Below are 16970 nucleotides of genomic sequence, written 5' to 3' on the forward strand. Positions count from 1 at the left end.
TCACTAGACCAAATTTGGCCCAAATATCAGATGTTCCCAAATTTGAATACTGGTGGGACTGGGGGAATGATTTTATCATTTGGGAGTTGTAGTTGCTGGGATTTATAGTTCACCTACAATCAAAGAGCATTCTGAACTTCACCTTGAATCTCACCGATGATAGAATTGGGCCAAACTTCCCACACAGGACGCCCATGACTAATGGAAAATACTGATCTTTGGTGATCCCTCTGACACCCCCCTCGCAACCCCCCCCCCCAGCAGGAGTCCTACTTCCAGGTTGAGAAACACTGCCTTATGTGTTAAATTGCAAATAAAAATAGGAGTTCATTTGTACTGAATGATCAAGCTGAATCACTGGATCAAGCTGTGGGAACACAAGTCAGTTATTAGACAGTTATTAAGAAAGAGTGCATGTTGCAGCAAGGGGAATCTAATGCTTAATCTTTCTGACAGTGGACTTATGCCTTTTTCACTGCAAAAATATCTGAGGTTCTCAATTAGTGTTTCCCCTATCTGAAAAGGGCGTTGAGGGTTGCAGAGATAAAGTGATTTTAAAATAGACAATCTGAAATCTGCAGTAAATTGTTTCCTAGGTGCTTCCTTCCTTCCTCTCCATCTCCTCCAGATTTATACCTTGGTATTCAGAGTTCTAGTCCAGCTCTCAAATGACTACACCATGCTGGTTCATCTATTCCAGTGGTTCTCAACTTGTGAGTTCCCAGATGTTTTGATCTTCAGCTCCCAGAAAGGATCTTTGTCTCTTCGGTATAACCACAATATAACCATATCTACTTGTCTTTATTTTTCCCTTACTAAATGGAATAATTAGTCTAGGCTACTGGACAATTGAATGTAGCATACTCACATCACAACTGGTTCATTGTTTAGCCTTTTGTAACTGACTAGTTCTACAAGTTTTATTCTTTTGGTTTCCAGTCTTGTGCAGTGACTTCGTGGTATAATCTGAGATCCAGAGGCTCCTTAAAAAGAAATACAAAGTAAGATCAACTGATATAACCTGAACAGAAACTTCCACTACTAAAAGGTTTTTATTGTTATTACATTAGAACTCCAGTTTTCTTATGCTTCTTTTTTCCTGAAAGCCAGCAATCCAGTTCTCAATGTAAAAATAAAACATAACTATAACTGCCTTTCATTTGATATACAGTAGAATCTCACTTATCCAACATAAACGGGCCGGCAGAACGTTGGATAAGCAAATATGTTGGATAATAAGGAGGGATTAAGGAAAATCCTATTAAACATCAAATTAGGTTATGATTTTACAAATTAAGCACCAAAACATCATGTTATACAACAAATTTGACAGAAAAAATAGTTCAGTACGAAATAATGCTATGTAGTAATTACTGTATTTACAAATTTAGCACCAAAATATCACGATTTATTGAAAACATCGACTACAAAATGTGTTGGATAATCCAGAACGTTGGATAAGCGAGTGTTGGATAAGTGAGACTCTACTGTAGTAACAAATTGAAGTATCTTTCTGCTTCAGATAGACATATACGAAAAATGTCAAGTCCGAATATTTGTACAGATTATCAAATTTGGAATTTGGAATGTATCAAAATCCACAATTTTCAGAAAAATATGCTGTAATTTAGAACGCAAAAATGCAGACAATATTGCACAGACTGGTATTAAAGGAAAATATCTAGTAGCACGAAGAAAGATGCTTGCAACACAGTAGAAAAGTCCCAGATACAGTAGAGTTCCGGTTATTCGACATAAACGGGCGGGCCGAATGTCAAATAACTGGATCTGACAGAGAATAGGGAGGCCCTATTATCCAGCAAGCCAGTTGAAGGAAGCGTCCATGCGCGTTGCTAGGTAGCTTGCTATCTACCTAGCAACACGCACGGGCGCTTTCCTAAGCCGAGTGCTCACCCCTTGGGAGGTGCCCGTGCACGTGGCTAGGTAGATAGCAAGCTACCTAACAACGCACACAGGTGGTGAGCACTCGGCTTAGGGAAGCACCCCTGTGCATTGCTAGGTAGCTTGCTATCTACCTAGCAATGCGCACAGGCACCTCCCAAGGGACCTGGCACACCGGATAATACGGAGTGTCGGTTAACCGGAAGTCAGTTAATTGGAACTCCACTGTATTATTGTAAACATTGTAACAATTTGGCAAACATTTGTGCATGAACTTTTGTGCAAACGTTTTGGATGAGGTTTGATGTTAAATCAATCAAAAACTAATGGAAACTGAATGAAACAAAGTTGATGACAGCAACTGAGCAAGGCAAAACTAAAATTCATATAATTATCTACCCTTTGTTTCAAGGAATATGTCACCTCTTGGCTCTAACAATTTGTAAGCAATATTGTTTTAGAATAACATTTTTAACTGGGTGATAAACCATCTGTAGATATATAAACCACATATTTGTTTGACGAGTTTCTACCCCAATCTAACTGTTGCTCCTCTGCAACTGTAATCTGGTCAGAAAAGTCACAAGAGCTCAAAGACATTATTTCAAATGGACAAGATCCAGTATTGGGAATGTCACTTATTAAAGAATAGCTCCCAGAATTAACAAGCCATCAGAACCACAAAAAAGAGCGTAGTTACAGGGAGGGAAGGATGAAATAAAGCTATTGCTGCCCATAAGAATTCTCTTGGAAATGAAACTGCATCAGTCTCCAAATGTGGAGCAGAACAGACAACTCCGCATCTGTATGCTTGTCCACAATGTCTTACCTTATGTACAGAAGAAGAATTTTTTGAGGCTACAGACAATGTGGTCACTGGTGCCCATTTTTGGTCAAAAAATATTTAGCTGCTTGTGCTCCTTCTATTTTTATCAGTTTTATACTAATTTAAGAAATGCTTTTGATACAAAATAAATAAAGTCTCCAAATTTCTAGAATCGCAGAGAGTGAGACACTGATAATTGTTCACATTTGAAACATGGGGTTGCTATAAGTCAATAGGTAACATAAAGGTTTACACGCATATACACACATTGAGTAAACTCTTCCATTTGCTGTGTTCACATTCCTTCTGACTGCTCCATTTGTTCGTATGCCTAAACTGTGTTTCATAGTACACACCTGAATTTTTAAGTTACAAAGACGCTAGAAATTTGAAGATTGAAGGAAAAATTCATCTGGATGGGCAGGATTTTTATGGGAGAGCAATACTTTCACTATCACCACCACTTCATAGCTATAGATCTGTCCAATGGCCATATACACTCTTATTTGTAGTTTTTAAAGTGTTTATTAAACTCTGTCCAAGATTTAAAACCTTGTGCTAATATTATGCTGAAATAGGATATCAAAATGCACCAAACAGGAACAAAGCACCCAACTCAATTTTCTGGATGTTTCTGTGTTGAATGGGGATACTTTGAACAGAGGACCAAATTTTACAGTGCCAGAAATGTCAGGAAGGCAGACTTTCTGCTCACTTGGAGACTTCTACTTGTGGACTAAAGCCAAGTGAAGGTCCTCATTCAGTATGGACAGGACTGCTAAGAAGTCAGGACCAGAGACGTTTGAGATGAGGTCTACCTTTCACATGGCTTCTGGACCCTATTTAAGCATAAAGCTCCTAATTTCCTTTTCCAGTTTGCCTTCCTCGTGTTTCCAATTGCACAAAAGAGCATAATAGAAAAGAGGTTCCTCCATACACATGAAGTAGTTCAATTCAAGGTGTCACATAGGTATGAATCAGGCCTGGACAAACTTCAACCATCCAGGTGTTTTGGACTTCTACTCCCACTGGCTGTTAGGAATTGTGGGAATTGAAGTCCAAAACACCTGGAGGGCTGAAAGTTGCCCATGCCTGGTATAAACTCACAAAGCCCTTCAAACATCCTTGCTTTTCAAAAAGATGGCTAACCTTTTTGGAGGTTTTACATACAATGATTTTTTTTAAAGCAAAACATAAAAAATTAAACTTATATAACTTGACCCAGAGTTGACTAATTCATAAATTTCACATTTTCTTCCTCTTAATGATTTATAGGTTTGTCAGACCTGTAATTGATTGACCTTAATAAGTCAATTAATAATATTTTTTCACTGTTTGCATTGCACAGTTATAGCATTTTATACCACTAAAACTGCCATGTCTACCATGTTGGGTTGCTGACCTGAAGGTTGAAAGTTTGAATCCACAAGATGGGGTGAGCACCCCTCTGTCAGCTCTAGCTTGTGGAGACATGAGAGAAGACATCCAGCATCCCCCAGGCAACATCTCTCTCAGTAGATGGCCAATTCTCTCATACCAGAAGCAACTTGCAGTATGTTCTCAAGTCACTTCTGACACTATAAAAAGTTATTATCTGAGATTTGTAGTTTAATGAGGCACTAGAGATCTCAGGGAATTTTAAATACAGCAGGACACTACAATCCCCAGGATTTAAAAAGATAAAGCCATGGCAGTTAAAATTTTAGAACTGTGCAGCATGAAAGGGATTTTTGAATTGGCACTTCTTTGAGTGTACATTGTGGGAAAGCAGAACCACTGGAATTGAAACAGTTTCCATATGGATGCATGGGAAATAGCCATCTAGGACAGATTTAGTTCTATACTGATACAGCTAAGCCATTTCTATACTTGTCTGAATAGTGTTTATAACACTTTCTTTTGAGGACATGAAGGCTCTCTGGACCCAAAAGAACTTTTGTAAAGTGCCCTTATATATTTCAATAGCATCATATAACTAGTATCACTATATTGTGTAGTCTAAAGAGATCAAAATATTTCATAAAGTAACAGAATATAGTTTCTTCCTTCTTTTTTACTTGACCATCATCCATAAAATAAGGGTTTGTATCTTATAATAACAGTGAGATCAGATACTGCTGGTGAACTTGGGGCGGGAATGAACAACATACCTTTGAGAATGTGCACGCTGAAGTTCTCCAGGAAAACAGTGGCAAGGATGGCTGCCAGATAGAGTTTCATAGTTGATCCTCTCCTTCAGGTGATACGAATAGAAGTGATTGTAGGCTCCTTTTGTCAAACTTTTATAGACCACTGGACATTTTTGGGACACCTCCTGCCCAATAGGGTGTAATGGTGAGGATGACCCACAACATTTAAAGTGTGGAGAAAGGAAAAACCCATCTCTTCCTTTCCAGCTCCTCTGTGATATTTTTTTCTTGCCAAAACATGGGCTCTTTTTTTAAAAAACTCTTCTCACATTGGTTTTATTTTTGACACAAAACCAATATAATTTCTAAGCTGTGTGTATGTGTGGCGTCACAGTGTATCACATAAACCAAAAAGGAACCACAGCTCAGATCATAGCAACACATTGTTGTTGTTGCTGCTGCTACTGCTGCTGTTGTTGTTGTTGCTGTTATGTTTATTTATACCCCACTTTTTCTCTCCACAAAGGAGACTCAAGGCAGCCTACACTAAAAGCACAATGCAATTTAAAATCTAAAAATATATAAACATTAAAACAGAATTTAACATCAATAGTATTAATTAAAAATTAACAGTTAAAATCCTTAAAAGTCTTCAGAGATCACTGATCCATCTACTGTTTGCTGTTACGAAAGCAGAACTGAAGGTGCATCCAGACAGCACCTAAAGTGCACACCCTCTCGCATTTTTCCCTGGGGCATCCAAACAATGCCTCAGGTAAAAACGAATTCCTTTGGCACAAAGCAGGAAAACCCTACTTTGTGCCAAAGTAATTTGACAGCAGTAATATCTGGGTTTTTCAGAAGATCTGGGTCTTTCCAGTTGCTGGCATGGTGTAGATGGGGATCAGTGATCGTGCTGCACGACTTCCGGTGCCCATCTACAAAATTGTTTGGGGTATCTTGGGCTCCCGGAGCTCAAGATACCCATAACAGCCCCCTCTCCCTTAAAATGCCTTTAAAAAGAAATTAATTTACCTGGCTGCCATTCCCCCTTCTCTGGTGCCCTCCTGGCGTATTATTTCTATGGGCCAAGAGAGCTCTGGAGAAAGGGGAATGGCGGGTGGGTATGTTATTTTCTTTTTTAAAGGCTTTTCAGGGGGGGAGGGCATTGTTTTGAGTCTGGGTGCCTTGCCAGAAAGTCCGGCAGAGCATCTGGACACTCCCCCCCCCCCCCCCGCCAAGAAAGTGGGGATATTGGGGGGGAGGTGTCTGGACTTCAGCCTGGGTGCAATTGCATTTAAGAAACTCAATTGTGTTCATGTTAAAATGCTGTCTGGAACCGCCCTGAGATATAAATCTAGCTAATCAATATTCTTCTTCTGGATTCTTACTTTCATTGCACAATTCTGCTCAATTCTTTTCTGGCTTAAAACGTATCTACCATGTTCCGCATCACTGCTTCTGTGTCTCCACGGATCTGGACTAAAATTAATTTAATAGTGGGTAGCATCTATAAAGCCACCTACAAACTCTAAAGATCCCAAATATTTCTGATCTTTAAAGTTATGCAAAATAGCCCTGGTTAGTACATGGAGGGGAGCTTCCATAAAAAATACCACATGCATTCAGAGGAATGCAGTGGCAAGCACCTCTGACTGTTCTCTGCTTCTGAAAACTCTATACATAACAGGCAAGTTGAAGGCATATCCTTTAGATTTGCATGTATGACAGCCAATAGGGTGCAAATTCAGCCTATTGGGAATTAGGTTCAGAGGAGACAATCCCAAGTTGCCTCCTTGAGGCTATATGTGCCAGTCTTAAGAAAGGCAGCTGTAACCACTGTTACTCTATCTCTTCTTAGGACCTCATAAGCTGGGGTGAATTTAGTGTTCTAGGATGCTTTCACCCCACCTAATGGATGGACCCCCATGCAGGATATCACACAACACTTTGTAACACCTAGCAGAAGCTCCACCCCAAACTGGGGTGAAAGCATTGCCGAGCCCTTTCCCCCCAACCTGTGTTGTGCTGGCTTCAATGGGGCCAGCACAGGACTTCACCAGAGGGCGATGCTTTCCCCATGTGATGGGGAAAGTGTCATGGAGAGGGAGCTGCGCGTGGGTGGATAGATGCCAGGCAAAGCGGGATGCTTCACTTGGCCTTAATGATGAGGCCCATAATGATGAGGCCCAAGACCAGGGATCACTGAGGAAAAGAAGACCACAGAAACAGTTTCTCCTTCCTCTGTCCTGGTCTTTACAGCAGAGCCCCCTGCCATCACTGGTGTTTGCTTTATCTCCAATGTCTTTCAACTTCGTTCTCAACATATCCTTCAGAAAATGCACTCCAGAAGATGTTAGAAATAGCCAATATGGTGGTGGCACCAGTGGCCACTCTTTTGCCCAATACTGCAAAATCACAGAATAGGGAACTGGGACTTCTCCCTCCCTTCCTCTCTTTTCCTGCCCTGGAAATCTGATAGAGATTCCGGTAGATTACCTCTGCATGACCCTCTTGAAGCAGGATCTGAACTGTCATCATCTATGCATTATCTCTCTGCCAGCTGAGAGTGGGAGACATTAGTGATATGAAGAGGTTGCAACTGCTTTATCCAGTATTTCAAAGACCAAGGTGGAGCATTGTAACTCATAGCTATTAGCCAATCTTTTACTTATCTCCATTGGGGAAAGTGTCATGGAGAGGGAGCTGCATGCAGGGCCACAGATTTTTGTGATTATACATAAGTACAGAAATATTTTTATCAATTTCTGCTGAAAACTGCACAAAAAATAATCATTTTGGTGTCATGCCCTCTGTCATCTGATGTGGTTTTCCACTAACTCCCCACAGCCCCCCAGTGATAGCACTGATTCATGAGAATACTGCCTTGGGGGATTGTGACTTAATATTCCTTTCCTGCATGGTAAAAAGTACATTGAGAGCCAAGTGTTATTGTGGTTTGAAGATTGGTTTAGGACTCTGTGAAATCAGGTTCAAATTCTCACTCATATAGGGAAACCCATTGGTTGACATTGGGCAAGTCACACTATCTCAGCCTTCACTGAGGCCTCTGAATAAATCTGGCCAAGAACCCTTTAGGACAGAAACATCATAAAGTGATAAATTTGAAGAAGTTTTGTTGTTGCTATGTGCCTTCAAGTCATTTCTGCATTATGGCAACCCTAATGTGATTCTGCAATGGGCATTTGTCTTTCTCTTGGGCAGAGATAGTGTGACTTGCCCAATAAGCTCACATGTTTCCATGGCCATGTAAGGATTCAAACCCTGGTCTCCATAGTTTGACACTCAAACCACTATACAATGCTTACTCATATTTGAAATTACACATTCTTTTTTCAAGATAAATACAGTACTAGTTACCCTCTTTGTAGAAGGAAATGGAACATGTAAAGCAGCATTAACCAAATGTGGTCAATGGGAATAATAGTTTTTTGTTTTTATTCACCGGTTTGATTTATTTGTTATCTGTTGTTCTTGGTATTAAATGTTTGCCACTGTGTTTATTTTGCTGGAAACTGCCCTGAGTCCCCTTGAGGAGATAGGGTGGGTTATAAATAAAGTGTTGTTGTTGTTGTTGTTGTTGTTGTTGTTGTTGTTGTTATTGACACAAAGACATAATCTGACACAGCAAAAAAAAAATAGATATGCTGGATTTTGTATAACAAAATCACAAGTCGAACACGTCCCAAGCGTTTAGTACTGTGTGATGTAATTTCGGATGATGAGCGCAGATCCCAGTAGGGTGGCCTTTTGCAGTTGGCAAATTGTAATTTAGTTAATGTCTATTGTTTCCAAATGCCGGCTGAGATCTTTTGGCACGGCACCCAGTGTGCCAATCACCACCAGGACCACCTGCACTGGTTTCTGCCAGAGTCTTTGAAATTCGATCTTGAGGTCCTGAGTTTTTCCTATTGTTTTTCATCAATTCGACTGTCACCTGGTATGGCGACATCATTAATCCAAACGTTTTTCTTTTCCACAACTGTGATATCTGGTGTGTTGTGTTCCAGAACTTTGTCAGTCTGGATTCAAAAGTCCCACAGTATCTTTGCGTGTTCATTTTCCACTACCTTTGCAGGTAGTGATCCCACCAGTTCTTTACTGCTGGGAGGTGGTACTTGAGGCATAAGTTCCAGTGAATCATTTGGGCCACATAGTTGTGCCTCTGTTTGTAGTCAGTCTGTGCAATTTTCTTACAGCAGCTGAGGATATGATCAGTGTTTTCGTCAGCTTCCTTGCACAGTCTGCATTTGGGTCATCAGCTGATTTTTCAATCTTGGCCTTAATTGCATTTGTTCTGATGGCTTGCTCCTGGGCTGCAAGGATCAGGCCTTCGGTCTCCTTCTTCAGGGTCCCATTTGTGAGCCAGAGCCAGGTCTTCTCCTTATCAGCTTTTCCTACAATTTTGTCAAGGAACTTTCCATGCAATGTTTTGTTGTGCTAGCTGTCAGCTCTAGTTTGTAGTACAGTTTTCTTATACTGATTTTTTCTCTGATATGCTTTGAGGAGTTTCTGATTTTTTACTTCAATCAAAGCAGGTTCTTCACTTTGCTTTACATATTCTGCCAGGGCATGTTCTTCTTCTTTGACTGCTTGTTTTACTTGCAAGAGTCCTCTGCCTATATTTCTAGGCAGATATAGCCGGTCAACATCACTGCGAGGATGAAGTGAATGATGAATGGTCATGAGTTTTTTTGTTTTTCTGTCCAAATTGTCCAGTTCCACCTGTGTCCAGTTTATGATGCCAGCAGTATATCTTATGACAGGTATGGCCCAGGTGTTTATGGCACTGATTGTGTTGCCTCCATTGAGCTTTCTTTTGAGAATTTTTCTGACCTGTCGTGTGTATTCTTTGCTGACCACAGTTTTCACATGTTCATGCTTGATGTTGTCCAGCTGTAATATGGCCAGATATTTATAGGCCTCCGTCTGGTGTCACTTGATCTTTTGGCCATTAGGCATATTTATGCCCTCACTTTCAATTATTTTTCCCTTCTTCAATGCCACTGTCGAAAAATAATAATAATAATAATAATAATAATAATAATAATAATTTGGAAACAATAGACATTGACAAAATTACGATCTGCCAACTGCAAAAGGCCACCCTGCTAGGATCTGCACGCATCATCCGAAAATACATCACACAGTCCTAGACACTTGGGAAGTGTTCGACTTGTGGTTTTGTGAAACGAAATCCAGCATATCTATCTTGTTTGCTGTGTCATACAACGTCGTTGTGTCAATAATAATAATAATAATAATAATAATAATAATAATAATAATTGTAGTTTAACCCATGTGGAGGTGTGTCAGGTTGTAGAAAATGATTTGAATGAGATACAGGGAGAGGTCTTGGAAAGAGGAAACCATTTATATGTCATGGGTCAAACTCTATCAACTAAAGATATCTATTTTTTTTTCAGAGAAGATTTTATTTCAAAGCCATGGGATGTGTTTATTTTCTTTCCACAGTACAAGAGCCTGCCTCTCTTTGTTTTCTTTGGGGAAAGTTCAAGAACTTATCTTGTTTAATGTATCTATCATACTTTGTATTATTCAAGAGCAAGTGCTTCTGTCATTCAGGACCCTTCTACACAGCCATATAAACAGGAATATCAAGGCAGATAATCCACAATATCTACTTTGAACGGGGTTTATCTGAGTCCACACTGCCATATAATCCAGTTCAATGTGGATTTTATACAGCTATGTGGAAGAGGCCTCATTCTCCTTACTCTCATACCCCAGGTCTGCATTTTAAGATGTTTACTGGTACAGTAGAGTCTCGCTTATCCAACCTTCGCTTATTCAATGTTCTGTATTATCCAACGTTGTTTGCCATTTCGTAGTCAATGTTTTTGTAGTCAGATTTTCAATACATTACGAAGGTTTGATGCTAAATTTGTAAATATAGTAATTATTACATAACGTTATCATGTATTGAACTGCTTTTTCTGTTGTAAAACATTATATTTTGGTGCTTAATTTGTAAAATCATAACATAATTTGACGTTTAATAGGCTTTTCCTTAATCCCGCCTTACTATCCAACATTTTCGCTTATCCAACCTTCTGCCGGCCTGTTTATGTTGGATAAATGAGACTATACTGTATATGTTTCTTCTTTGCCAATTGCAAGAGGAATATTAGGTCAAGCACTTACCTGAGGACAGAAAACTATTTGCATGAGGCTATCATGATGCTTGAAAGAGGGGGGAAGTGCTCCCAACCAGCAAAACTTTTACAAATGTGACAGCACATTATAGCCAATTTCCCTTTGCAATGTGTGCAGTTGCACATCTTCAGCAGCTGCACTCTCTAACCACACAAGACTGCAATGCACTTTGCCTGTTTCCCCACATGATACTACGTCGTGGGGAGTTACAAACCACATCCTTTTTGACCAATGACAAAGGTGTAAAGCCAAAAGCAAGAAGCAATTTGTCTCTTAGCTATATCCCAATTAGATTGCTGCTAAGTACTGCACTCACAACTGGAGGAGTTTTTAAAATGCTTTCCTTCCAGTGGGTCTTTTCCTTTCCCCCAAGACATTTAAGCTTCAAAAAGTACACGAAATGTAGGGGAAGTCCCCACACCAAGGGAAACATGATGCTAGTTGTACAGAAAAGAGCTTCCCCGCTGTGGTAAGGATTATCACACTCACAAACAAATAACTGCCCCCAGATATCCCACCATTATTGCCATTTTTGAGTCATTCTGAATCTTAGCATCCTGCTAGTTTGTCATAGTGCAACAGGAGTAAAATAGTCAAAGTAAAGGAAAAGCAGAGTTTGGAAAAGGTCCTTTTGGTGTGTAATTCACAGAATCCAGAAAACATATCCCAGACTCTATTAGCTGGTACAGACAGTACTTGAAGGAGATCATCCAAATGTTGGCAAGGCTCTTGCCTTTCTCTGTGCAAAGGAAGGCATAAAACTCTGCATCACTATGTGCAAAGAGAGGAGGAAAATCAGCCAGATGGTGATTTATACCCCGTCGTTCTCCCAAAAACATAACTCAAGGCAGCTACCAAACTGAAGCACAATATGCAAACACACTAAAAAATAAAATAGAGTTAAACCATCACCAAAATTTTAAAACAACTTAAAACATGTAATTTAAAAAGATAACAGGTAGCTTTAAAATATTCAAATAAACAACAGCATCTCCCTAAAAGCCATTTTTAAAACTCAGTTAAAACATCTATCTACTGAAGGATTGGCTTTCATTTATTTTTTTTGTTACCGTCTTCATGGAGAATTAGTGTGGTATAGAGGTTTGCGCATTGGATAGGACACTGGAAGATAGGGTTCAAATCCCTGCTCGGCTATGGAAATCCACTGGGCCTCTTCTTCATTGCCATATAAAATCCAGATTATCTACTTTGAACTGGATTATATAAGGGTCCTTCCAGACAGGCCCTATATATCAGGATCTGTTCTCAGGTTTTCTGCTTTAAACTGGATCCAGTCCACACTGCCAGATAATCTGGGATAAACAGAAATCCTGGGATCAGATCCTGGGATATAGGACCTTTCTGGAAGGGCCCCTTATATAATCCAGTTCAAAGCAGATAATGTGGATTATCTGATATGATAATCTGGATTATATGGCAGTGTAGAAGGAATCTTAGGGTGTTTCTAGACAGCACCAAATCACAGTACAAAGAAGTGGGTTTTTAAAATGCAAGACCTCATAGAGAGTCCAAACACAGACCTGTCAGTCCCGCTGCATAGTCCCCCACCATCCTCACAGCTGTTTTTTTTGAAGCAGATTAAGATGGAGGGTGGATGGGGGACTTCCGGTGGAAGTCTTTTTAAAAATTCATTCTAGAGATGCACATATGACATCCAGTACATAACAGAGCAATTTTTAATTTAAAAAAATCTTCCCTCAGATTTTTGTCTTCCCCCAGTTTTTAATTCAAGCTCTGTTTAATGTTCAAGTATAAAAAACAGAATTTGAGACAGTTGTATTTGCTTTCCACTTGTGTTTCCCTGAGCCACCTGTGTCTCCGTTTGACAGCTGATCAACTGATCAGCTGTTTTTGGCTTTTCAGAAAAGTGCGCTCTGGAGGAGTCCACACCGGGGGGGGGGGGGGGGGGAGGAAAGAACATGTTTTCCATGCCTGCTGAGATACACAGGCATGGAAAGGTGCATGTTTCTCAGGAAGAATTGGGTTTAAAGGGCACCTTTTAGACACGTATTTTCCAGTCCTTAACCCAATTCATCCTGATTCCTCCTGCACTTTGGCTAAATGTTATTTAGCCACACACACCCCTTTTAACCTGCTTCCTCTCGGGTTTTGATGCATGTGTAGTAATAGTCACTTAACCTGAAACGTTAACAAAGGCAAATCTTCTCTGAACAGGGTTGTTGTATGTCTTTCGGGCTGTGTGGCCATATTCCAGAAGTATTCTCTCCTGACGTTTCGCCCACATCCTCTGAGGATGCCTGCCATAGATGTGGGTGAAACGTCAGGAGAGAATACTTCTAGAACATGTGATCCCGGCCATGAAAGCCTTTGACAACACTTCTCTGAACAAATTCTGGCAAGAAAATGCCATAATAAGCTTATTTTAGGGTTGCCATGAATTAGAAATGACTTGAAGGTACACATAAATCATATTAAGAATAACCCAAGACATTTGGCTGCCTAAAGTAAAAGTAAGAATCTGTCCCATTCCATAAAGTACAACTGGACTCACAATTGAATCCTGTAGCACTGATAGTGGGATGCCTTTACTTCTCTAACTTTCATAACAGAATCTGTCTGGCATGCTTTCTTTCATTGTTGCTTTTATCAATGAGATAGAAAAGATCTAATATATAGCTTTTCAGTTCCCAGGCAATGCTCTTCAATCTCTTCTGATTGTTGTGTTCCACAATGTTGTCACTTAACCATTGGCTATGTTTTTGAACCTGCCAACTCTCAATAGATTATTAACATACTATCTATTTTTGTTATATTTGATGTAATGTATTAATAAACATTAAATCTATTTAGGTAAGATATATTGCTATGTATTTTATTAATACATGGTTTAATATGACATATTAATTGTCTATTAATTGTAAATAAAGATGATAAAGAAGGAGAGTCAACCATGCTGCAAGGCAGTCTAGTGAAATAGATTTACTATAAAGGATCTTTGAAAAGAGATTGGATGGCCAGCTTTTGGTAGTGTTTCAGCTGTGTATATTTTCATGACAGGATGGTGGTGATAATGATGATGATGATGATGATGATGATGATGATGATGATGATGATGATGATATCACCAGCTCCTTGTATACTGTGCTGGTTCCTCACTACACAATTAATAGCACAATAATCCACTTTATTTACATGGTTCCATCCCATAGAAGCCCAAGATTTCCAAATTAGGGAAGGATATTTAGAACTCTCATCCAGAGAACACTAGTGTCTTTTCAAAGTGCAAATCCCAAAGAGTGCAGCCATTGTGATAGACATGTATGATGTGAAAGGAACACTGGTTTACATATAATAATGCAGGAAGGGAGGAAATGGGAAGAAAAGTGAGTGGAATGGCATTGACCACTTCTTAGCAACAGGCCTGAATTCTTATAAGTTTGAAGACAAGGCAGGTGAAATAAAGTAGATGTTCAAGAATGTCTTTCTTGCAATCCCCAAAGTCTATCTTTTTTGCCTTGGCTTTTCTTTCATTTGGACATGGGATCTTCTCTAGAAGATCACTTGAGCAGATGAGGCAATAGATATGCTACATACTGTGGATATATTATGCTGTTGAAGCTTGCCTAACAAACCACATATAGCTAAAACTTCTGAAACTAGCCAAAGAAGAAATTAGCTAGCAAGTATTCTTTCACTTCACAGTTCTGACAGCAGATCGCCTCCCCTGTTTTTAAATTTCCTTTTTCAAAAAGGTGAGGAACAACTGAACAGTGATCAATCTGGCTCAGTCCATCTGTGACACTCAGTGGGTGTGCTGTGGCAAAATGCCAGCCAGCCAAACTGGTTTATTCAGATTTTCTTTATAGCAAGGCTATTGTTTTAAAATTCATACTCTGGCACTGAGACTAGCAATTATAGATTTAATGAAAGTAAATGACATTTTAACACACCCTCTTCTTTGTGTCAGACTGGAACATGATGCATCCTATTACATGGAATATTTCCTGCACATCACAAAAAATGTGCATTCTCCTGCCTCTTTTTAGCCAAAATTCAACTACTGGTTAAATCTTTCAGCTCAAAAGAACTTTATGCTTCTCCTTTCTCCCCCTCAATTGATCTCAACTGACCAGCCTCCTAGGACTTTGTGATACATTGCAAGTGTCTATGACCTGTGTGAGGGAGGATCCATCATTTAATGGGGAAACAAACAAGCTAAAACTTTTAGTGGCTGCATGCAAGTGTTTGAATGACCCAAAAGTAAATAATAATAATAATAATAATAATAATAATAATAATAATAATAATAATAATATCCTTGACAAAATTAAAGGGCAAGTTGATAAGGAGAAGATCTGGCTATAGCTCACGAATGGGACACTGAAGAAAGAGACAGAAGGCCTGATTCTTGCAGCCCAGGAGCAAGCCATCAGAACAAATGCAATTAAGGCCAAGATAGAAAAATCAGCTAATGACCCAAAATACAGACTGTGCAAGGAAGCCAAGAAAACTATTGATCATAACCTCAGCTGTTGTAAAAAAAAATAATCGCACAGATGGACTACAAACAGAGGCACAACTATGTGGCCCAAATGATCCACTGGAACTTATGCCTCAAGTACAACCTGCCAGCAGTAAAGAATTGGTGGGATCACAAACCTTCAAAGGTAATAGAAAATGAACACGCAAAAATACTAATATTTCCTGCACAGACTGACAAGGTTTTGGAACACAACACGCCAGACATCACGGTTGTGGAAAAGAAAAAAGTTTGAATTATTGATGTCTCCATACCAGGTGACAGTCGGATTGACGAAAAACAACAGGAAAAACTCAGCCGTTATCAGGATCTCAAAATCAAACTGCAAAGGCTCTGGCATAAACCAGTACAGGTGGTCCCTTTGCTAACCGGCACACTGGGTGCTGTGCCAAAATATCTCAACCAGCATTTGGAAACAATAAACATTGACAAAATTACGATCTGTCAACTGCAAAAGAGCACCTTACTGGGATCTGCACGCATCATCCGAAAATACATCACACAGTACTAAACACTTAGGAAGTGTTCAACTTGTGATTTTGTGATACGAAATTCAGCATATATATCTCGTTTGTTGTGTTATACTATGTCTTTGTGTCAATAATAATAATAATAATAATAATAATAATAATCTTTATTTATATTCTGCCCTGTCTCCTTGGAGGGACTCAGGATGGATTCCAGATATAAAATGAAAACATTCAATGCCCAAACACAACAAGAGTACACCCAAAACAACAAAAATTGACAACCCAACATATAAAAACAAATTATAACTTAACAACTAAAATTTAATTCAAAGTGCAACATGTTATATGCAAACTTAAAAACAAAACAACAAACATCAAACAGAAGCATCCCCAGTTCCTTGGGGGCAAATAGATTTATCATTGTTCAAGATGTCTATTTTGCTGGTGGGGCAAACAGGGTACAGATACAGATGGTAGCTAGTTAATCAGAGGTATAATGGTAGTATTCCTCCTCCTCCTCATAAGCCAGTGAGCAAAAGTACTGTATTTTCTGGTGTATAAGACTACTTTTTAACCCAGGAAAATTCACTGAAAACAGTTCCCATAGTTTAAATGCTATTGTTTTGGGGATATGCACCCAAAATAGTCCTCGTAGCCAGGCCTGTAGCCGGTGTGTGTGTGTGTGTGGGGGGGGGGGGGTAGGGGTTCAACCCCCCCCTCCAAAAAATTTCAGGTTAAAAAAAAAACCTGGTTTACTCATGAATTTTAACTGGTTAACCAAATCCCCATGCTATGTCTATGAGATGTAAAAAATTAAGAGTCCCTCCAGAACTGCAAGTGCTATCTCAAGCAAATATTGACAGGCCTGTAGCCGGGGGGTGGGGGTGGGGGTGGTGTGGTGGTTTAGAGGTTCAAACCCCCCC

The 16970-nt window shown here is 39.5% G+C and overlaps 1 protein-coding gene across 2 annotated transcripts in view; it reads right to left on the reverse strand.

The window, feature by feature from the left end:
* The window catches only part of LOC107982670 (lymphotactin), a 64608-nt gene that overhangs the window by 1587 nt on the left and 46051 nt on the right, over positions 1-16970 (reverse strand). Inside the window, exons 1-2 of one of the 2 annotated variants that reach the window (XM_016992588.2) lie at positions 4879-5168; positions 869-983 (exon numbers count right to left, since the gene is read on the reverse strand). In XM_016992588.2, the coding sequence (XP_016848077.2) occupies positions 869-983; positions 4879-4948 (185 nt within the window). In that variant the 5' untranslated portion in view covers positions 4949-5168. Of the gene's footprint in view, positions 1-868; positions 984-4878; positions 5169-16970 lie in introns of those variants that run through there. The other variant, XR_010004104.1, reaches the window with a different exon arrangement.

This window comes from Anolis carolinensis, chromosome 3 (genome assembly GCF_035594765.1).
Source record: "Anolis carolinensis isolate JA03-04 chromosome 3, rAnoCar3.1.pri, whole genome shotgun sequence".
NCBI lineage: Eukaryota > Metazoa > Chordata > Lepidosauria > Squamata > Dactyloidae > Anolis > Anolis carolinensis.